The sequence below is a fragment of the Chelonia mydas genome, chromosome 3, assembly GCF_015237465.2.
Source record: "Chelonia mydas isolate rCheMyd1 chromosome 3, rCheMyd1.pri.v2, whole genome shotgun sequence".
Classification (NCBI taxonomy): domain Eukaryota; kingdom Metazoa; phylum Chordata; order Testudines; family Cheloniidae; genus Chelonia; species Chelonia mydas.
In genome coordinates this window covers 199,013,894-199,038,724 of record NC_057851.1, presented here as the reverse complement: position 1 = coordinate 199,038,724, position 24,831 = coordinate 199,013,894, and the positions used below count along the sequence as shown (strand labels likewise).

Genomic DNA, 24,831 nt, shown 5'->3' with positions numbered 1-24,831 from the left:
ATATTTAATGGCTTACTGTCTTGTTGCTGAATTCGCCGAAGAATCTTCATCTGTCGTAGAGCGGCTTACTGTTTGCAAAGAAAAATGTTCTTTGGTGGATCCGGTTTCTTTTTCTTGTTCCAAGTTCATGGATTTTAAGGCCGTCTTGCAATCCACATCTCCTAGGCTCTGCTGTAGTTCAACTGTGTTTATTATCTGATCCTCTTCACTCACAGAAACTGTAAGGTCACTGCTGCTGTCTAAACTTTCATCTTCTAGCTCCAGTGTGTTTGCAGAGGGCCACAGACTATCTGTGTGTTGGGCTCGACCTGCAATAAAAATACAACAAATATTGCCAACATAGTAACAGGAGCATGACAAAAAATACACATTGCACTGGGTTGCAATGAGACCCAGCCAAGTACATTTAATATATGTATTAATTCATACAGTCTAAAACCTCTGCTCCTTCTGCACATTTTTCCAGGGTTCTCCAGACATCACAGGTTTCTGTTCCTTTATTCCTTTCATTGACATTCTTGCCTAATGGGGATGGATGCAGCTTTCTCTGGAATCCGTCAATGTGGCATTGGAGTCATTCTCAGAATTCTTGACGACCACCACAAACCTCTCTCTCAACAGATGCAGCGCTTGTTCTACAATGCTCAAAGCTCCTCCTGACTTGGAAATGAGGAACTAAGTTTGAGTCTTGTACTTGGATTCCTCCCCTTAAGTAAAAAGAACAGGGGGACTTGTGGCACCTTAGAGACTAACAAATTTATCTGAGCATAAGCTTTCGTGAGCTACAGCTCACTTCATCGGATGCATTCAGCTCATGAAAGCTTATGCTCAGATAAATTTGTTCGTCTCTAAGGTGCCACAAGTCCTCCTTTTCTTTTTGCGAATACAGACTAACACGGCTGCTACTCTGAAACCTCCCCTTAAGTAATATGTCAAACTATTATTATAAGAGGGACTCGCATGCTACGTTACAGCACACAGAAATTTCCCCGTGACATACTCCTAACCCTGCAGGTACTCTCCCTACATGCTGACCCTGCTGTCCTTTTTGGAGAAACTCCCTTGTGACCTGTGTTCAACATACAGAGACACTCTCTGAAGCTGCTATGCTTTTTTTTCTTTAGGGACTGCCCCAACAGGAATACTCCTAATAGGCTGGCCCTGCTTCTTAACCAACCAGAGGAATATTCCACGGCCTGCCGGGCAGAAAAGATTTCCCAAAGTCCTTGGACTGTTTCCTTCTGCTCAGTCTCATGTGTAATGTGTTCATGCAATTGCATGAGTGGCCACATATTTCAACATTTTGCCAAGAAGTTGTCAGTCAGTTAGTGCTGCATAAATCCATAAAAACGGTTATTTCCTTAGTATCTTTCAACTCTCTAACTTGTCCACCTACTACCTAACCTCCTTCTTCATATTTGTGTATTAGTCTATGCTTTCCTCACAAGGGGTGTTCAGTGGATCCCCTATGCCTCCTCTGGGCTGCAAGTGAAGGGGATCCTCCACAATTTAAAACAGCAACAAGGATTAAGACAGCCTCCTCCAGCAAAACTCTTCCGACATAATGGGGAAGAATGGCCTGAAAAACGGTCTTGGGAAGGCAGAAGTGTGTTTGAAGAGGAGGCAGCTGTTGTCTGGAGCTTCTAATCTGTGCAGGAGCAGAGCTATATGCCTGTTGGCTTGGAAGTTGTGCATGGCAGCTGATTCCCCTTGCTGCTCAGCAGAAGGAGGTTGCACTAATCTTCTACGATACAAATAAAAATAAGCACTACTAACATTTTCATTTTCTGGTGCATTTTTAGAATGTCATGAAAATGTATCAAACAATTCGGTAATCAAGTAACATTGCCATGAAACTCCCAAGTTCCCACGAGATTCACTGCAGTATCAGTTATTTCTAAAATTAACCAGAGAGTGTTCACAGGGTCTTGCTTGTGCTGCAACACAGAACATTTCCTCCCTTCCCTACACTGAGCTTCATTTTTATTTGAATTACGGTAGATTTCAGAAAACTAGTTTTTGATACAAATAATGACAAGATCTTATATTCTATTTTCTGTTTCCAGCATTCAGGATATGAATAAATGTAAGAGATAAGCTATTACTTTTATTTATTTTATGTTGCTTTTATACATATTATGCTGCCATTTCTGAACAACAGAAAAGTACTCAAAGGAAAAACAGCTTCAAGTCACAATGTACTGCATAAACACCTGAAGCTTAAAGCATAGCTTGTGTCCAGTTGTGGTACACACAGCAGAGCCAAACTTCCCTGTAATTTGCAACATGAAAGATCAAACTTTTATGAGAACTAGAACAAAAAATTCAGACCTGGATTACTTTAACCTTAGAACTCTATAATGTAGGTTTGACATCATAAAGACATAGAAGCTCTCTCCCTACCCTCATGGGAAATTTGAGGTGGTCACCGATCGTTCTGATTTTGAATCAAACTTATGGTTTCCCTTAAGATAGAAGTATTACATTCCGAAATTAAAAGTATTTTTCCAAACGTGACACTGACCACCTTAACATTTCTTTGGGGAGCAAAAGGGGAGAGAACAGACATTCTGCCAAATCTGCTTTGCAGAGCCTTAAGACTAATATAAGCCAGGTTGGTGTTGTCTTGTTCCACCTCAAATAATGACAGTCTTTCATTAACTGGAGAAGTGGCAAATATGTCAAAGTGACAGTAGAGACAATGAAAAGCAAACAGAGTCCTGAAAGCAAGAGAAATGGAAAAACCACAAAAAAGGCATCAACAGGATGCCAAAGAAGAGAACAAGAAGTATACAGGGTAATATGAGGAGACTGCCAGCTTTTGTCCAAAAAAAATTGTGATCATTACATTGAGAGGCAGTAGCCCCCGCCCCCATTAAGGTTGCCAGTAATTTTCATTATAAAGTTCCATTTTAGCAATCCTTATATGACTTAGAAAATTGGGTTAACCTGAAAATTGACATATTTACTGGAAAGGCAGAGGAGAATATTTCTGCAAGCTGTTAAGAGCAGTTTGATCAATTTTCTTGAGTTACTCATCTCTACCACTTGAGCTAAAAATAATAACTCCATTAGCAGATAATGGTGGGTTATCATCATTTGTGCACCAAGCCATTAGAGGGGGCTAAGACACAGTTTCCCAGTAGGTAGTTTGCCAGATTGTAGCACAAAACTGGGAATCATGGTTCCTGGGTTCTGTTCTTGGCTTTGGGAGCAGGGGGAAGTATGGTTCTTCCACTAGGCCAAAGGATATTTGATTGTGGGAAACACTGTTTGTGAATCATATGCCTATGAAACATGGTTCTCAGCAGGGCATGGGACATTCAGAGAATAATGAGTAAGCATGTAATGAATTCATCTACATGTACAAATAGTCATTCCCAAATCTTATACAAAATCTTGTCTACATGCAAAAGCTGTACTGCTTTAATTATACCAATACAGTTAAAGTGGACCAATCCCCCTAGTGTGGACGTAATTATATGGTATAAAGGTGTTGTATAGCAGTACATCTTATGCCCCTTCCAGTATGGTAGAACTATACTGGTATGCAGGGTTTGTGCCAGTATAACTACATTAGTAAAAGAAGAAAATCACATGTATAACTGCCATATTGGTGTGCAGACCAAGCCTTGGTCAAATCTGGATGGATTTTCACAGTGATAGCAAATAGCACCTCTCTTCCCTCAGGACAATTCCCTGGCAAATTTCAAGTTTCTCCTCTAAAGACCTAAGGCACTAGATATATATTTTTTAATCATCTGAAAATATTGTATCGTTGGCAAACCTACCTATTTTTCAGTAGCTTTATTCTCAGAAATAGATTAACTATTCTGCACAAACTTTCTGAACAAAATCAACCTGAGGCAGAGACCAAGCATGTTTCCCAAGTAAGTAAAATAAACAACATTAGAGTGGTTAATAGAAAGATCTGGTACTACAGTACCTTAGTAAAAATTCTGGACATGGCAATAAAAACACCTTGCTGCCCTGGTGAAAGGCAGTAAAAGAAGGATTATCAATGAGGTCTTGGATCTCAAAGACTTTCCTTCTCCTACTAGCTAAAGTTATGGTGAGTAGAAAGACCACCTTCAAAGGAAGATATGGGAGAGAAAAATCACTTGGTGGTTCAACGAAAACACCCAAAGGCCAAGTGAGACCCAAATTCCATAGTCACGTCCCTGGTTAGTCTGTGGATACCAGTGTATCAATAGGCCTGACCTCCAACACCTGCCCCCGCACCAAAAAAGAGAGAGAGCTGGGATTGGAAAAAATAAAAATATCAGTTCTTTGGAGAGACCTAGCAGACCTGGATATTCCAGCTGATGTGCCCATGCCAGGGCTGTCAGGTTAAACTGTGATTTGTCCTACCAAATCTTTTACAGGACCTTGGACATATCCACCAATGCAAAAGAAAGGCATGTGTCAGCAAACTGGATCCCCATCTATTCTAAAGCAAAACCTTACTTGTTTGGTATTGAGGCTGGTCACAGAGAAATGCCTATTTGAATTAGCTAATTTGGCCAGGATCAAGTTCCTCACAGAGTTCTTAATGGTCCTGTGTGTGGTTCGTACTACTGCGAATCACGTCTTTGGTCATACCAATCAGATACACCACTAATGGGGACACTGTTCCAAATGCACCATTCTCAGAGACAAACCACTGTAACAGGGGAAACAGAGATCCCTTGCTACCCCAAAACCAAGACAAAGTCCAAGGAAACACGCTTCTGTGCTGGGATTCAAAGAAAGGGTACAAAGAAGGAGTCCTCTTAACTCCTCCACAGCTAAGCAGCTTGGCATGAAACAACTGCAGAACTGTTCTGTTGCCAGGGCCAGTAGTAGCAGTTGGGACCTCTGCATGCTCCCTGTGTGGAAAGTTTAGGCCTTTGGAGCTGCAAAGTGGCAGATTCATTGGCTGAGCTTCAGCATTTCCCCAGCACTGCAGCTCACAGACACACAGTAGAGGAAGACTCCACAGTAGCATCTAGTAGTGCCAACCAAAATCAGGGCCCCACTGTAGTAAGCAGTAAGAGTCAGAGACAGTCCCTGCACCAAACGGACAGACAAGACACAAAGGGAGGAAGGGAAAACCGAGGGGACGTGACTAGCCGAAGTCACACAGCCAGTCAGTGGTAGAGCCAGGAACAGAATCCATGCCTCTTGGCAACCAGGGAGTGCCCTGTTCACTAGGCCATGCTGCCTGCTCTACAGCACACAACAGCTGCAGACGCCGCTTGCCCTGCCCTCCACAGCCTGTTAAACCGAGCCTTAGCCCTTCCTTTCCCTTTGGGGAGGCACTCAGACCCTGTGGTGATGAGTGTATTCTGAAAACCTGGATCAATGGGGGAAGACAGCACTTTGCCCACAGCAAGGCCATCACACAAATACCATCATCATACCTGGGACATGGTCTCCTGGCTGTTCATTTCCAGAAACAAGTTGTTCGGGAGCAGACACCAATGGGATTGGCTGTTGAGATCTTTCTTCATTTGCTACAAAATGCTCCTTTGTCACAATTTCTTCTACTGAGCTGCTATAACTGTCACTCTTTAAATCAGTGATTCTGTTCTCTGGACTTAATCTTTCACATAACAGGGAGTTGAGTTGAGCAGATTTTTTGCTTTCTACTAAATTACTATTGCCATCATATGTATTGCTTTCTATTTCTAAGCAATGAGTTTGTCCGTTCTCAGATGATACACTGGATGTGACTGGCATTTTCTCACCCATCTGGAGATATGTCTTCCCATCTATTTTGTCAGACTTATTTAAGCACCGTGTATCACAATTAGTTTGTACTACATAGCTGTCTGTCATATTACTGCTCTGTGCTGCCTGTCTGCATGAATGTGGGTCAGAAACTGAAAAGCTCTTTGTGGGCTGGGAAGATTTCTGCTGTGTACTGAAATCTTCAATGCTTGAGATGGCTGACATTTGGCGGCCCATAAAGATTGTTGCTGGATGATACAATCCTCTTGACGCGGCTGTCCTGGTGTTAATTCCTGCCTGTCTTGCAACCGGCAGCATCTGAAAAATAGAGGTTGAGATGGCTTAAGAATGAATTTCATGTAGTAAATGGAGTTTCTTAAAGGTTTTGTGTTGGTCTTTGAAGAGCAAATGTTCTGTACAATTTAAATATTTTTCTAGCATATTATGCTAGTCCACATATGAAACATTTTCTTTGTCCATTTATTTTATAAAACTAAAATAAGACTGAATGGCCCAATTCCTGCAAGATATTGAGTGCCCTTGTCCCAGGTACTAAGCACCCTCCACTTCCAGGGAAGCCAAAAGGAGATTAAGTCTGTCAGCTTCACAGGAGGCAAACACCACCTTGCAGGATCCAGACCAAAGGTAGCTGCACCAAGAGAGAAATACTGGAAAACAAATATGAAGCCCGTATTTAGAAAAAATGGACGATGCTAATGTTGCCATTAGGTTTGTTAACTGCTGAGCTACAAGAACAAGAAAACAGCTTTAACTGCTATTAAGAGTCTTCACAGCATTTCACTTAACGTACAGTATTTTGCATGGAATGGCAATAACGTTCTGTCAAATGGCATATTAAACAAAGCTTATGTCAATTATAGTAGTTTAACATTCTGGGCAATCATTTATTCTCTATAGTTTTACACACAGAAAGCCCATAAATTGGAAGCCCAACTGCCCAATTTCACTTTTTGTAAAAGAGTGTTTATGAAAGGTTCTGGAGTAATAGCCTAGAAACTGAAGTCTGCTATCCAGAAAGCAAGTACTCCATATACAGCTGTGATAAAAAATTCTCCATATTCTCTTTCCAACTCGCTTGAATCTTCATCTGGAGAATCTACCTTCAGTTTGGTGGTTGCAGGAGACAAGTTAGTCATGTATTCTCCATAACAGCAAAATCACAGCAATGAAAGGTAGAGGGCAAACTATTTTTGAAGTGGCAAAGAGTCCTGGGGCACCTTATAGACTAACAGACATATTGGAGCATAAGCTTTTGTGGGTGAATACCCACTTCGTCGGATGCATCAGTGATCTACAACCCATCCTGGACAACGATCCCTCACATTCACAGGCCTTGAGCGGCAGGCCAGTCCTCGCCCACAGACAACCCGCCAACCTGAAGCATATTCTCATCAGCAACGACACAACGCACCATAGTAACTCTTAACTCAGGAACCAATCCATGCAACAAACCTCGATGCCAACTCTGCCCACATATCTACACCAGCGACACCATCACAGGACCTAACCAGATCAGCCACACCATCACCAGTTCATTCACCTGCACGTCCACCGATGTAATATACGCCATCATGTGCCAGCAATGCCCCTCTGCTATGTACATCGGCCAAACTGGACAGTCCCTACGTAAAAGGATAAATGGACACAAATCAGATATTAGGAATGGCAACATACAAAAACCTGGAGGAGAACACTTCAGCTTCCCTGGACACACAATAGCAGATTTAAGGGTAGCCATCCTGCAGCAAAAAAACTTCAGGACCAGACTTCAAAGAGGAACTGCTGAGCTTCAGTTCATTTGCAAATTTGACACCATCAGCTCAGGATTAAACAAAGACTGTGAATGGCTAGTCAACTACAAAAGCAGTTTCTCCTCCCTTGGTGTTCACACCTCAACTGCTAGAAGAAGGCCTCATCCTCCCTGATTGAACTAATCTCCTTATCCCTTGCCTGATTCGTGCTTGCATATTTATACCTGCCTCTGGAAATTTCCACTACATGCATCCGACGAAGTGGGTATTCACCCACGAAAGCTCCAATACGTCTGTTAGTCTATAAGGTGCCACAGGACTCTGCCGCTTTTACAGATCCAGACTAACACGGCTATCCCTCCGATATTTTTTGAAGTGTTTCTTTCACAAAGAAATGGCTACTTTTTTTATATACAGTTGCTTTTATACAAACGATAAAATGCATTGAAATGTATCCATGATTCACAAAAGCAGCATGTTTTAAGGCATAAACCAAACGCTAACTACCTGGGCTAAGAAGAAGTTTCTCCCAAGCATAAATTATATAATTGGGTGTTATGGCAGCTTTACATCATTTTCTAAAGCATTGGGGACTTACCACTGTGGGAGACATACTAAACTAGATGGCCGCTGGTCTGGTCCAGTAAAGAAATTCCTATGTTAGTAGGATAGAGCTGTTGTTTTGAGGTCTATACCCTGAATTAAAGTTCTGCCAAGCCAAAATAGGTAAAGGACTGAAAAAAATCATTGTAAACCAATATGGGACTTTATTGATAATATTTTTATGAACAGTGTGTGTGACTCAGTTAACACACAAGGGGCTAATTCCTATTTGGGCAACAGGGGAAGTGAAGCATAGCTGAATCTCAGGTTAAGATGTTATTAGACAAATGGGTTTGTCTGGGTTTGAACCAGATCACTAAAAAGAACTGGCTGGAATTAACACATATGAATGGAATACCCAATGACCATTAATCCTAAGATCAGCAGCCAAGAGCATGTTATTTCCTCCAACTCTGTGCCAGGAAGCAGAGTGGAAAAGTCCTGAGTAGGAAAACAAACGGACAAGGTGTGAAGAGGCTGTGTTTTAAAGTGTGCTGCTGCAGACACACAAAACACTCAGGCTTGGTCTACACTTAAAACTATACAGGCATAGCTCTGTCAGTCAGATGTGAAAAAAGCCACATCCCCTAGTGACATAGCTATGCCGACAAAACTCCCAATGTAGACATGCTATATCAACAGAAGAGAGCTTCTACTGGCATTGCTAACGTCATTTGAGAAAGTGGTATTTCTACAACAGCAGAAAAGCTTCTGTCGGTGTTCACTGTACCTAAACTAGGAGACTATGTCAGCAGAGCTATGCTGGAATAGGCTCTGTAGTGTAGACAGCCTCAAACACAGGGACACAAAGCCAGAGAAAGAAGATGGGCTCCAGGAAGGCATGGACTGTTTAGGAGAGTTGCTTCTGCCTATATGGACTCTGTCTGAAGCTTGTATTTTTTGTGCTTACCTAAGGGCTCTCAGATGCTGTATTCCTGTTGACTAATAAATGCTATCTTGTTTTGAAACGGCTGCCTAGTGTCACTGCAGACACTTTCTGAAGGCATTGCTTCCTGAAGGGGTAAAAGTCTTCAAAAGAGGTCTGAACTCATTAGGACTGGCTGTGAAGAGCACACAGTGAGAAGCAAGGGTTGTTGGAGCCCAAAGGCTCCGTCTCAGAGTTGCAGAGCTTGCCCTTCTTAAAGGCTACACTTATGGCTTGGCAAGAAATAGGGAGACTGTATAAAGGCCAAGGCAACGTATCCCTATAGAACCGCGACACCCATAACTAGGTTATGGTGGGAAAAAGATACAAAATGAACTCAAAGGACTAATGTAAACTAACTTTATCTAAACTAAAAAACTCTTAACAGGGGTTGTCATATCTCCTGATAAGTTTATAAAATTGGTTTAGCAACAAACCAAGGTACTCAGATAAAAGAAAATGTACAAATATGAACCACTGAAAACTATTTTAATTGGTTAATTTTAATGGGACACAGTTGCCACCTCTTCTGAGCATTGCTTTACAGGAAAGCACTTGGTAATTCATGATGGATGTAGCAAACTCAGGATCGAGAGGGAGTAAGTTTACAAGTGTGCCAGAGCATTAATCAGTGTCATCAACCACCACTGCCGCCACCATCACATCATCCAGATATTTACCATCACACCATTGGGCCACCCTTCTCTGATCCTGAAAGATCTTTTGACCAGACTGAGAAGGATGCAGATACCACCTCCACTCCTATAGCCAAACCCTACACAACACCCTTCTGTGACATTTATTGTATTCTCTCTCACACCTATCCTTCTTTGGGCTTCTGTCTAACCAACTTTTTAAATTAGCTGAGCTCCATATCATCACTATGATCAGCACAACAGGCTAAAGCAGTGTAAGCAACCTTACCCCAATATGAAGAAGGACCAAACCCAAACTGGGTACTTGAGCTGGGTACAGATGTTAAAGCACACCTCCTGAAGGCACATCAACAAAGCAAGCATTAGGGAGACAGAAGTCTTTTTTCTTTCATTGCTGCCCTTTTCTCTCTCTTGTATGTTTGTATCAATAGCAGGAACAACAACAGTTGTGCCAAAAAACCACCACTGAATCAATTCTTTCTTCTCAAAGACTTCTGGTAGCCGCAGGAGACACTTCCCTTCTGAAGGACTTGGCTGAACTTAAATGAAAAATTTTCCAAAACGAATGACCACTTACTTCCTAAATTTCACGTACTTAAAGTTTGCTTTGGTTTTCTTAATAAATGAAACAGATTTCTGTGGAATGGTTACTAGAAGAAGTAGGAGGCCAGTGTCAGTATAAACAGACCTTGAACCAAAATTAGCTGAATAGTAAGAGAAGGATTGTAACAACATCTTAACACTTTTGAGCGTGACAACACAACAGAGTCCCGTAGACTGCGTCATTGTTGCATCCTCCATCCTTTTTCATTGGGTGGTCTTATCCGTCACACAGGTTCAGCTACCACCTCTCTGTGGAAGGGTCTTAAATTTACCTAGTCTGGCAATGTGACAAAACTTCACAGTACTCATTCTTTTTTTTTTTTTTTTAAACACACAAAGGAAAATCCAATAACTCTATAAACTAAGGTATTCGCAGAAAGATTCAGAGTATGTTACTCAGATTAAGCTTACAATTTATTTCATCACTACTACTTTGGGTTCCTCTTTATTATCCTTTGCGTCTGATTTTCTGCTCTCAAATTTATCCAGCAAATGTTTTATGGATTTAGTGGCTCCTGGATTTAGTGTTCCAAAACAGAATTTATCAGAATTTATCAGCTCTGCATGTTATAGCAAAAGTTGCCTTGCTAGCAAACTCCTTTTTGATCATAAGGATTTCTTTTCATCTGCTTTGAATTTTAGAATTTGAAAGATAAGGATTGGTTCCTGTGTAGTTTTTCACCCAGCAGCAAAATAAAATGGAGGGAAAAGGAGGTACATTTTGTGGGGGGAAGTGCGAAGAGATTTAGCTAAAATTAAAAAAAAAAAAAAAATTATAGAATCTCACACAACTCTCATTGGCAGCTACGACACACTTGAAGTCAAATCTCCACAGGAAAATGGCAAATTAATTTATCCATTACGCCTCTCAATTGCCATCTTTTCTATTTGTTTTACCCAGGTATTTCCTCTCATTCTCCACAACACACACACACACACACACACACACACACTATTGCCCTTCTTAAAGCACTTTTCTTTCACAAGAATAAAATGTTTACTTTCCTAATGCATCAAAATTCAGCTATTTTGCAGTGAGGACAGTCTCACCTGTAGAGTTCGGTTGACATTGTACTAGATGAGACACCTGAGATACAGCCCAGGCCAAACTTCTCATCACTAGATCACTACAGGTCAGCGTTAATTCCCAGTGAGCCATTCCAGGGGAGGTGGCAGCACGAAGCTTCATTGGTCAGCATTAAGTCCTATTATTCAGAATGAATGCCCAGCAGTCCAGAGTCTTGTTGTGCCTAGTTTGATTCCTTGATGTCCTCTGATATTTGGCACTACAGCAACCTAGATCAGGGATCTGGAGAACCTTGAGTTTTACTCAGTATAGAGTTTCTCTGATTTGAAGGTTAGAAGCTTCCATATTCTGTACTCCATTTGTTAAGGAGTCTATGCTGGGTCTATGCTGAGTTCCTACTCTCTGTACGTCTAACAAGCTCTACCATGATTAGGTATTGACTCCTCAGCACAACAACAAAAAACAGGCCAAATGTAGGTCTGTGCGGTAGGCTGCACTGGTAAACCAATTCTCTTAACAGATGTGAGGTAGCACTGCCATAGAAGGTCTTCTGTTTTCCACAAATTAGGATGCTTCACTGCTGAGAAGTTTTTGCAAAGTTTCATGATTACAATGCCATTGTCCTAAAAGACATGGAGTTTCTGGGGTAAAGAGTTTCCAAAGCATCAAAAGACCAGGGATTTCGTGACTCAAAAAAACCCACAATGCCCTGAAGGTTGCAGATGCCAGACTTCATGGCACACACAGCTCAGAAACCCAGAGCTGAGAGCGATTCCTCTAGGAAAAGACCCCCGCTCCATCCCAAGCTACACAACTCCGCCAATAGATAGCTGCCATGGCACTACAGGAGGAAGGAATTGTGCTCAGAAAGTCACAGAATTCTCATTTTTCGAGGAGAAGGATGAGGTTACTGAGGGACAAACTGATCCAGGGATGGAATTCCTGAAACATGGTAACTCAGAGTGGTTTAAAGACCTGATGCACAGAGGTAGAAAGGCTTGCAGAAGATCTGAGTCTCAATAGAAGGTAATTTTTTCATCACTGAGCTCCCTAAGTGCTAGGCACTGCCATCTTGGTGTTTTCAGTGTAACTGGGTATCTCTGGAACATTGGTGCCAATCCACATCATCCATCAACATCTCAGTCTTCAGTGCCAGTGATCGTTGATATCTCGGCTATTTGGTATATTCCTATTAAGTCTGAGAAACTGTCCAAGACTGAGGTGTCAATAGGGGTGGTTTTGGAACAAACTGAAAATTAAACAGTAATAAGTCACCAGGACCAGATGGTATTCACTCAAGAGTTCTGAAGGAATTCAAATATGAAACTTGCAGAATTACTAACTGTGATATGTAACTGATAGCTTAAATCAGCCTCAGTACCAGATGACTGGAGGGTAGCTAATGTAATGCCATTTTTTCCAAAAAGGCTCCAGAGACAATCCTGGCACTTACAGGCCAGTAAGCCTAACTTCAGTACCAGGCAAATTGGTTGAAACTATAGTAAAGAACAGAACTATCTGACACATAGATTAACACGATATACTGGGGAAGAGTCAATGCAGCTTTTGTAAAAGGAAATAAACAGATTAAATACAAACTAAAAAGTCTTATGTCCTGAGTAGATGCCAGGGAACTTATCCTATAAAGGATACTAGGCATCTACCTCAAGTAGGATGGGAAATGAAAGCCAGAGCTGCAGTAGTTGGAAACTGTTGTACAACTCCAGGAGGGAGATCCTTCATTGGCTGCCAATGTCAGACAGGAACAGAATACAGTATTTCAAGACCTCTAAAATACCTGTAGCTGGAGCATTTTCAGAGAGGGTTGAGGAAGGGTTGGCTCAGAGAACCAAAGGCTTATAGAATGTAGGGAGTTCTCACTTGATTCATACTGTAGGCACAAAACCCACAAGGGAGAATCCTGTGAAAATCTTTAAAGGAATGTAATTTCTCCCCCCAACACCATCCTTCAGTCTCTCTTACTTTGGCTACCAAGGTGCTGTTTTGAGAAGGCCCAACTAAATTAGCATATAGAGTAGACTGCACTTAATTTATGTTGCATCCTCTTCTCCTGGCATCCCCAAAGAAAGAAAACCCAAAACACAGTACATAAAAAAATGGGGTTTAATCTTATAGATAGAAAAAAAGTTTTTGTGGGCTGTTTGTTTCGATTTTAGCAAATTTTTTTGTTAATAAAATAAAACTAAAACCCTTCTTGAATTCCCTAACAATTAGATGTTTCACAACATATGATGAGAGAAGCAGACATATGTTAGACTGGAACAGCTAGATAAATGCAATAGGTAAGTTACCTACAACATAATGTGACATGGGCTATCTATGGGATGTTTGAAGAAAGAATGCTAAGGGCCAGACTCCACCACCCCATCTAGAAACAGTAGGTCCATGATGGGAAGCTTCTCATAGCCACTCTACGCCACAGAAATACCTGCCTTTGACCTCCTCCCTATCACATTAAGCACCTTTTATAGAAAGAAAAAAAAATGGGAAAATAAACACACCTATACAAATACATTGCTAAACAGACACTCAATTTAGTTACAACAATTCTAAAATATAAACCTACAGCACGATATCAGCTTGTTTCTTCTGACTCATCAGACAACCATGCAAGAGCTTCTCAGGGCAAAGTGCTGCTAAAAAAATCCAACTCTGTGTCTGTTTACAGTTAAGCCCCCCAGATGCCTTCAGTCCAGTCCTGTCAGGCTTTTGAAGTCCAAGTACTGCATGTCACCATTCACATTTGGAATTACATTAACATCCAGTTCAGTTTAAGATGGCCAACCGCATTAAGTTTATTCAATAACCAAACCTATTCCTTCCAAATACTGACTGACTAATATTCATATATATCTGGGGACAGGAAAAAACATTAGACAATATTCTCTTGATGTTTCTACTTCCAAATGTGTTCTTTCAGTAAGTTCCATACACAAAGGATATACATCCTCTTCGCCTTCATGTCTTGCATTAGTATCCTTAATGATACTCAGACATCACTTTTAAGCAAGCCAAGTATTTCGGAACCTGTTAATTGGGTGACCTCTCCTAGCTATGTTTCTCAGACTAAACAGTAAAATATGATGCTTATTTTCCCCCAACACTACAGTTTATTCAGATAAAAATAAATCATGTAGGAGCCACATATATCATTTAGGTAAAGGCAGACAGAATTAAAATCGGATATACTGTCATTACTTGCGACAACCTGCTGTATAATTTTAATAAGGTCTTGAAAAAGATGTGGCACTTTCTCCTTGGTTTTCGTACAGAAATACTGTAATTCTACTTAGGCTATGATCCTGCAGTACTCAGCCATGCAAAACTCTCACTGAAGTCAGAGAGAGGAATGCGGGCCAGGCCCATCACTCTGTTGGAGTGCTGGTCCAAAAGGCAACAGTTGTAAGGAAAGCCATACTATGCAACAAATCAATGAACACAATTTGTACACTATATTTGTATTAGCTTATGCTTTGGGGATTCTTCACATTACCCTCCCACAAAAGACAGAAACTGGACTTTCTGCAGGAAAAGTGTAGGCAAGGGCAGTGGAAGAGGTGAAACCCAAGTCCTTATCTACCTATCAGTGTGCAGTGCAGCTCCCTGAGGCCATTGCTTTGGCCTACAAGTTGAAGAAGTTTCTGCTGCCTGCCTCCAAAATGTATGTGGGCAGTAGGGCCGTAGACTCCAAATAGTGGCAGAGTCCATAGCCCTTCCCATCCACAATGCCACCCTGTGTGCCAACCATCCACCTCACAGGGAAACCTTCTGTGCCGCCACTCTACTAGTGGCATTGTCACTGCTTCACTGCAGGACTTTAGAGTGATGCTGATGGCACTGCATAAACCCCAAGCACCAGAATGACTTTCACCTTCTTTACATATCTGAATGAAAGAGATCTAAAGTCAACTTAAGAATGGGAAGGAAAAAGGCATGATTAGGCTCAAAAATAGTGCCAAATTAAAAACAATTACAACATTCTTGAAAACGAAATGAGATGTAAACAAGTGGGGACATTCTTCAGATTATTTCTTGCAGAAAGAGCCATTAAAATCAGAATTACAACCACCCACCAAAAGGATATTTTGTTTTAAGTTGCACTAATGTGTTCATGTTACCCACCCTCTACTCAGATAAGCTAAAACCTCTCTCTAAACATCATACCCACAGAACAATTTAAAGACGCCATCTTTGTATTTCACAGCACATAAACCTTCACCCGCCCCCCCCCCCCAATTTTAACTATCATTTTAATGCAATGTAAACTGACAATTTTGGGTTCGTATTAAGCTTCCTAATATTACCCAAAATGTTTCTCTATTTTGAATGGGAAAAAGAGTTTTTTGGAACCATAGCAACACTAGTATTCTGGTATTTATGTAACAAGTACAATAAAGGGAAAAAATTCTATAGATTAAAATGTCTATATTCTATGAAAATTATTTTCAAACCAAACATTATTTAAAAAATAGAAAAATTCAGCATTTCAGAACTCTAACTCTATGACTTTCTGTACATCTAAACTGAATATATATAATTTATGCATTCTTAAAGGCCTGCTTATATAAGTCAAGGTTGCCGGATCCATTGCTTTGTATATTATAGGTTAAAGAATGCTCTAAATTCAAGGTTTTTAACTTTTTAATCTATGGGGGAAAACTTCCCATAAACTCAGATTAATGCCTGCTAATGCACTGAAGAAAGAAAAACGAAAACCTTCCTCCTACTATAAAAACAAAATAGTGTGGCCTCTGTTTCTTTTCTGATAAGAGTCTTAAATACCAAACAGTTAACTGCATAATAACATTTACTGGCAGCCAGGCAACCTGCTTAGCAGATATATAAAGCAGGTAAAAGGAGAAAAAGTTAATTTCTTGGCTGAATGATTCCATCGGTAGCTATAGGGCAAACTAGAAAGTCTTTTAGTAAAGTAGCAGTTGATTCTTCTATCAATCTGCAGCACACATACTCTTCCAAGGAATGCATTAAATATGAAAATCATATCCCGTTATCATCTGTTTCCAGCTTTCAGCCCAGTAAGCTTTTCTTAATGAATGCTGTAGCCTAAGGGACAAGCATGCTGTTGGCTTTTCTGAATAATGGAGTGATTCTACCATTTTTGCTTATTACAATATCGACTAGCTGAGGGGGTTTCACACATAGTCACAAGTGACTACTCTTGCCAGCATGCTCCAAGTTATTACAAGATGTTTTTAGACATTTCATCTAAAAGAGCTTTACTGCTTTTAGTGAAGAAAACAGCTATGGTCTTGAACTGTATCATTTATACGGAGATAGGAGGAGGGATTAGAAGCCTGCATTACTGCAGATATATAGCAGAATATATTTAAGTATTCCTTGTCAGTCTTTTTGTCTGTTGCTTAGATATGCAATTTTTTTTGCTTCTTTCAAGAAAAGGTCAAAATGTACAAAATTATGAATATGTCAAATAAATTACTGTATTTTGTGTAATTTCATTAAGAATATTTTTCAGCGTTTAAAATTCTTTTCACAATCTTTGGTATTAAAATATAAAAATAGCAGCTGACCAGAAAAACAAACAAACAAACACACACCAATCTTTTTCTTCAGTTTATTATGGTTCTCTTTTTACCATGATAAAAATATTAGTGCAATTTTTTCAATTTATCTGCTTGATTTTGTTGTGAAAGCACTGTTTCACAATAGAAATGATATGGCAAAAATTCCACACTTAAAAGGCATTTTGCAACAACCACCATTTACTGAATGGTACACGTTAGAGGAGAACACCGAAGTGTTCAAGTAACAAAATATATATAGTTTTCCACTTCTTTTCCATTACCTGCTCATTGCTATCTTCGTCACCTTTTATTGGCATGCTATTCTTCTGAAGTGACAGCATACTTTTAATTTCTCCTTCGTATTGTACCTACATATAAACAGACCCATCATATAAATGATTTATGTATTATAAAAATGTAGTCATACATACACACACAGATCAACAAATACTTATATGGCACAATTTGTACAGTAATCAAAGAAATCAAGGGCATAAAAGTAATTAACTGGAATGTAAGACAATTCGTTATTCACAAAGATATAATCTTATCTGAGAAAAATAAAGATGTTTAACAGCTCATAAGAAAACATCCAAAGACACCATTCCTTTCAAAATATGTTTTAGTTTCCAGGAAAAACATATGTTGTATGTGGCTTGTGCATCCTCCTGTGGGTTTTCATGTGTTCACTTGTTTCATGATTCTAAAGAGTAACAACAACTTGTGGACTCAGACATTTATTCATGTTTTTTATAATTCCAGATTATTTTGGCTATTTCTACATAATAACTTTGCTGCTTTGCAGTGAAACACTGAGCTTTAAATTTTGTATTGGTTTATGTAAGTCAGCTTACAATTTGCTGAGCTATTCTAATGAGAAAATGTACTGCAGATGTTACAAAGAGCAACACAGCATGAAAAAAACAACTTGCTCTCGTGTTACTAACAAAGAACTACATAAAAATATCTTCTCCTCCACTACATTGTTTAATTGACCAAAAGTAATGCAGTCATAGAAGGACTATTGCTTAGAAGCTAAGCATGTACAGCACCTATAATTAGTACTGTATGTTAGTAATTGTAAACCTTAAGAACAGATTACACTGGTCCTGAGTGGGTGCACTTCACTATGTACTTTGAATTGGGTAGTATACAGGGAGAAATACATCTGATAACTAATCAACTTGGACAGCTCTGTACTTTAATTCTCAATCTGCATATATAAAAAGTGTTGTTATTTTCCACATACATTTGTTCATAAAATTTGCAATAATACAAGGGAAAAAAGTCTATATTCAACCAAGCATTTTACACCTGGTACTCCAAACTAATGAAATGTTTAACTACTCAGTTTTCCCAAAAGCTTACATAAATTATTTCAGTTAAGCTTCCAACAGTTATTGAACAAACTGCAGAAGCACACGGAAACAAGTTAAGCTTTTTTTGTAAAGAAAAGTAGTTGGTAACAATAGCCATTTAATACGCTGAACGTGGAGTTAAGCTAATTCACTCCTGCGGGCATTCTCTCGCCACCCAAAAAAAGAAAAGGTGTTGAAAATTAATAACTTAATTTTTGCCTGCACGTCTATAGGCCAGTTTGAATGATTACTATCTTCATAATTCTCTATTAATCCATTTAATCCTGAAAATTGCCACAAATAGGAAATCAGACAGTGGAATCATTCCACCAGTATTGCACAAGGGCTCTGAGAGCTGTGCTTTCTCCAACAAGCTGAGTAAAAATGGCACCAACCCAGTAAAAAAATAAATAAATAAATGAAATGATGGTATAAGAACTTCTAAAGGGGAGTACTGAAGACCTCACATACAGAACAGTATATAGAGTAATTGGGGCCCACATCAGTTCATTTACAACATGTCTCTACTTATACTGGGCCCACTTTAAATCATAATGTGCATCACATTTTGTTTATAAGGACACACTGAATAATGCACCAATCTGAAGGATATCTATAACCTTAGGTGCCAATCTTGCCTGTCCCAATCACAGGTGCATACAGTCTGTAGGAAGAGCTGTTAACAGTTCTACTCTAAAGGAGAGGTATGGTGCAAGTCAGCCTATGCAAGGAGTTACAAACCAAGCATGCTCCACAAGACTCCATCTACAGCAATGCATAGTTGGGATCTGGGGCATGGCTAACAGATCTCCAGCTATGTGGGGAAAGGACGTTCTACAGTTGCAGCTCACAGATTTAAAAAAAAGTTAACAGATATAAGCCAGAGGTAGCTATGAAAAACACGTCATTAGGATGGGTATGCAGGCATAGGATGTTAGAAGCACGTATGACTTATTAAAGTGGAAGTCAATTGCCACCCATGAACACATCCTAAATTTCCTCCAAAGATTCTCTCTGCTTCTGAAGAATTTTATACAGGTGGGTCAGCCACTACAACCTGAAAATTATTCATTCTATAAACTGAAGTCACTGCCTCCAGGAAAAGGACCTTCCGAATCAGAGATTTAAGTGCAAAGGTACTAGAATTCAAAAGGAATTTTCATCAGCATGAACAGTTCTAATCAAACCATTTCAAAAATGACATATCTGAAATAGAGGGTGTTCCAAAAGAGGGAACAAGAATGATTAGAAGGATGGAAAACTTCCATATGAAAAGAGAATACAAAGCTTTACCTTAAGATGAATAGGCCAGAGCGTGACAAACGGATAAAAAGGAAGGAATAGTAGAGAGAAGGCAGATCAGGCATTGCTAGTCACTCTTTAGAATACAAAAACAAGGGGGCATCAAAGGAAATGAATGGCAGCACATTTTTAAAAGTGATTAAAAAGAAATACATTTTTACACAGTGTAAAATTACCGAGAGGAACTTTTTGCCACAACATATCACTGAGGCTAAGAGTTTAGAAGGATTCAAAAAAGGATTGGACACCCAAATAGGTAACAAGACTATCTAGTTATAGTACTACACATTTGCCAACCCCAAACCCTACAGAAGTTTCACCTTACTCTGAAGCAGCTGATACTGGCCACAGTCAGAGACAGAATACTGGACTAGATGGACCACTAGTCTAATCCCACATGGAAATTCCTGTGTTCTTACTTAGGGCCACTTTAATATACTGTATCACGGGGGGGGGTTCATTTTATTTATATTTTCTGTTTGTTTTTAAAATAGCAAGCCCCTTATTAAACAGTGGTCTGTGGTGGCCTGCATGCAAACCTGTCTACCATCACCATATTCAAGAAAGACTGAAACAGGTGCCAAATCAAATCCGTGGGCGGAGGTCTAATGCCAACTCTTGCCAGGTGAAGCAGGCGGGCAAATCAAGCACTAGTGTAGGGTACATAAAATAATCCAGATAGGCCTTTTGTACCCAAAGACATTTTTCTTTTACAGTTATATGACCTTCTGGCACAATCCTACTGAATGGTCAAGTCTACTTGACACACCTGTTCAAAATCATTTTGATTTCCATGGACAAATTTAAGAAAACAAAGACCCAGGTAGGCAAATGCACTGTGGGACTCATATGGTACCTCCTGATGAGGGATTTGGAATGTGTGTGAAGGGAAGAGAGCCAGAAATGACAAAAAATGTTAAATTTTCTAACATTTTCACTGTGCATCATTTCTTCCTTTACTTTTCTCCCTTTGTTGCCTTCTCTCCTATTCTCATGTATAATTTCACATGTTTTTCCTTCCTTTCTATTTTTCTTCTGTTTATGTTCACACCTCATCCTCTCTCTGTTTCAGGAATGCTTACCTATTTCCCTCTTCCCAACACAAATGGATTTCTCAGCTATCCTTTTTCCTCTCATTATCAGTCTCAGTCCCCTCACATCTCTCGGTCTCTTCAGCTTCCTTCCTAATGACTTCCACAGGAGCTGCTGGCTCTACACTTCTTCTGAAAAAATGGGCCACTTAGGTTTCAAAAACTGGACATAGAACCTACTGTACACATCCTTTCATTTTAAAAAAAAAACCCTTGGCCTTTGTGACCAATATCATCTAGAGCAGTGGTTCCCAAACTGGGGTTCATGCAATGTTACAGGGGGTTCTTGGGAAAAAATTCCCTAATAGCGGACAGAGCTGTCCCTAGGAACCCTGGGCAGCACAGGGCCGGCAGCACGGGGCCAGCAGCCCGGAGCCCCTGGACTTCCAAGAGCGAAGCAGATCAAAGCAAGCATATCTATCACAGGAGGAGATTTAAACTTCAAGACTTCTTATAAGAAATGGAAAGGGAGGTGGATATTTTTTGCTGTTTTTAAAATTAAATAGGCAGCTAGTGTTGTTTTAAAAATTATTATGAAGAAAAAGTTTAAGCTTTGTTGTAACATGCGTTGTTTGCCTGGACTGCTCAAGACTTGAGTGCTTGTGTAGGAGGAAGGAACTCTTTGAGTTGGCTTCTTAAATACCTTCATGCTGTTTCACATCTGATACTCCTTGATGAAACATAGGGGCCTTGCCTTATAACAGGCTTATTCAAATCTTATACAAATATCAAATTCAAATCTTATACAAGCTACGAAAGTGAGATCTTGGAAGATTGTTGCTGTTTTCATAGTGTAATAAAAATACTATAATGATAAATAATAATAAATAGTGTGTAATAAGCATGTCATAAAAACAAATTTTATATTTCCAAGATCACGCTTTTATAATTTATACTCAGGTAAAGGAGAAAATCCCTGGAAATATTCATTTTTAGGAGGGAATTTGCGAGACTTGACATTTTAGTGAAAGGGGTTCACAGGTTGTTAAAGTTTGGTAACCACTGATCTAGAGATATACCTGGATCAGAGACTGTACCTTCCTGAACAGCAGAGAAATCGCTACATTTGAAAATTTTACTCTTCTGCTTGGTGTCAGAAAGCTACATTTTGAAAAGGCAGAAGCAATTTCAATTTATCAGGATGAAATTAAAATGTAATCACTATGTCAATATTATGTGACTAAGGCTGGTCAAAAATTTCCCCTTTAAACTGTTTTTCCCAAGAGAAAATTGGATATTTGATGACACAAAACTTTTTATGAAAAGTGTCCACTTTCCACAAAAAACCTTTTCTTCAATAAACAAAACAAAAAAACTTCTGTTTTTTTTTTGACCAAAAGTCAAAAATTTTCATAAAAACTGACCAGACTGGTAATTATGATGATGATCTATTATTACGGCCTCAGTAGATCACAGAATCATAGGACTGGAAGGGACCTCTAGAGATCATCTAGTCCAGTCCTCTGCACTCATGGCAGGACTAGATATTATTTAGACCATCCCTGACTAGACATTTAGACCATCTCTAACCTGCTCTTTAAAATCTCCCATCATGGAGATTCCACAACCTCCCTATGCAATTTATTCTTTCTCAGAATACTCATGAAGTGAGTATTAAACATTATTTTTATTCCTACAAGCATAAAGTTTCTTCATTACCATAAAAACTTTAGGGTCAGAGGAGTTGTATGTCCATTACCTTCCATAGTAAGTTACTGATGACCAAAATGACAGAGCTTGGTGCACAGCTACTACATCATGTGAGCCAGCAACAAGTAACGCAGATAGTAATGATATCTGCCTTTCTAAAATTAATTGCAACATCCCACTCCCATAGCGTCAAATAAAATAGATCTTTCTAATGATAGACCGAGACCAGGAAACAATACAGTAAGAAGAGAAGGGCCGTGGTTGTACCATGTCACTGGCCAGTGGAAGGAGTAAGAGAAGACTATTTTGTTTTGCACATTACATACTAAATGCCTTTAATTTGTAAAAAATGAAAAAAGCAGAACAGACTTAAGCGCTAGTTTCATAATCTCCTTCATACTAAGACAATGTCTCACTTTATAAAACTGGCATACTTTGGTTACATTACATTCAGTGAGATCAGCAATAAGTGTTTTTGCATAATCAGGGCTGCAAACTTAGCTGGTAAGGGGTCTGAATGGGGAGAGAGGCTGGGAGCGATCAGATTTCTTTTTGATTCTGCATGAAAGAGCCACCACAGATGAGCCTAGAAGTATGAATTCTACAATTTTCTGGTTCCACTTAATCTGGTCATTTGATGCTCAGATGTTCCTATTAGTTCACTTTCTATCTATACTCAAAGTACATGAGGTAAAGCATCCCACAGGGCTAGTTCCCTTAATTTATCACCCCAATAGCAAAGTTTAAAGTTCTCATCAACTTTGGAAAAGTGTGATTTCATCTGAATCACATTTCCCTGTTGCTGTGCCTGCCATCAAAATGTTAGAGAATTGGATTTTAATGAAAAAATTATGGCATTATAACCAACAAGAATGAAGCATGCAAATAAATTGCAGAGCTAATCTGAGGTCACCATTAATCTTGATCACTTTAGATAAGCCATTACCAGCAGGAGAAAACCTTTTGAAGTAAAAAACACCCATTTTTTCATGGTCTGTGTGTATAAAAACATCCTCACTGCATTTTCCACTTTATGCATCCGATGAAGTGAGCTGTAGCTCACGAAAGCTTATGCTCAAATAAATTGGTTAGTCTCTAAGGTGCCACAAGTCCTCCTGTTCTTTTTGCGAATACAGACTAACACGGATGCTACTCTGAAACCAACCATTAATCTTGTCACTAAACAATTAACTGGTGATATATCAGCAGCAGCAAAGAAAGGCAGGAGAAGGCTGAACTATGTCTAACATAACAGCCTCATCAGTCAATTAAGGCCGGATCTACACTACAGACCTGTATCGGTATAACTACATCGCTCAGGGGCATGAAAAATCCACACTCCTGAGCAATGCAGTTATATCAACCTAGCCCCCCGTGTAGACAGTGCTAAGTCAATGGGAGCCTCTCCCGTCAACACAGCTACCGCCTCCCAGGGAGGTGGATTCACTACAGGGGCAGGAGAAGCTTGTCTGTCAGTGTAGTAGCATCTTCACTAAAGCACTATAGTGGCGCAGCTGCACCAATGCAGAGTTGTACGTGAAGACAAGCCCTTAAAACTCTTCCAATGGCATCAGCAGAGGCCATATAGAAAAGTAAGAGGAAAAGTGATGAGCAAAGCAGGACACCACCAATTATGGCCATCCTAGGGTGGTCTTCCAGCTGGTTTCATGACATGTTTTTTATTTTGCTATGTCAAATGTAATGATGTCTTGTTACAAAAGTTGAAAACCATCTAGTGAAAGAATAAAAATCTTGGAACGAAATTGTTAGGAAAACTTTGCATAACCTTCCCAAAGTTCCAATTTAACTGATCATGGAACAGCAGCATCTACTTGGCTAATAGTTGGCATAACAACAGTGAACTACAATATTATTGCAAACACATGGCGCAATCCTGCAAGGTGCTGAGCATCCTCAATTCCTCCTTGCTTCCAAGGGATTTGAGAGCACTTGGCATCTCACAAGAGACACTCAGCACTTCACAAAACTAAACCCACAAACTATAATAAAGCATCACAGACTACCCATTTGTCTACAAGGTCACATTAGCTCATTTCAGGTTTCCCTACTCCCAAAGGGACAAACATTAAGCATTGCAAAAATACATTATTAGGATTCACTGATATCTGAAATGTTGATGTGCATAACACGTTGCCAAAGTCAATCTAGTTTCCTCTGTATTATTACAACTGTTGTATTATGGTATTTAAACAAGTATTACCTTCAATTTCTGAAGTGCCTCTGAACTTGTAAAAGTCCTAAGATGAGCTTCAATACGATCAAAGTCCTTTAAAAATTCTTGGTTTCGCAACACAGCATTTTTTTGCCGTTCACTTATTTCTTTTAAGTATTTTTTGAGTTTTATGAAGTTTATTTTCGCCCTATGGGGGGGAAACAACACTTTTTATGATGTACAGTGAAATCAGACGTAACAATTTGACAGTTTATTTATGGGAGAGAGATTTTTAAAAAAATGCTAGTACAGTATTCAGTATTACTCTTTTTCTCCTAAAAGCCTAAGTATAGATCTGAGCAATTTATTCAGGGCTACATTATAAATGACAAGAT

General features: G+C 39.5%; 1 protein-coding gene across 8 annotated transcripts in view; it reads right to left on the bottom strand.

Annotated features, from left to right (window-relative positions):
- Window positions 1-24,831, bottom strand: part of KIZ (kizuna centrosomal protein) — a 99,083-nt gene that overhangs the window by 54,451 nt on the left and 19,801 nt on the right. For 4 of the 8 annotated variants that reach the window (XM_043544133.1, XM_037896235.2, XM_037896237.2 and 1 more), the window contains exons 3-6: window positions 24,485-24,644; window positions 17,144-17,230; window positions 5,403-6,030; window positions 17-308 (exon numbers count right to left, since the gene is read on the bottom strand). In XM_043544133.1, the coding sequence (XP_043400068.1) occupies window positions 17-308; window positions 5,403-6,030; window positions 17,144-17,230; window positions 24,485-24,644 (1,167 nt within the window). Of the gene's footprint in view, window positions 1-16; window positions 309-5,402; window positions 6,031-7,273; window positions 7,356-17,143; window positions 17,231-24,484; window positions 24,645-24,831 lie in introns of those variants that run through there. The other 4 variants (XM_027825553.3, XM_037896238.2, XM_037896236.2 and 1 more) reach the window with 4 other exon arrangements.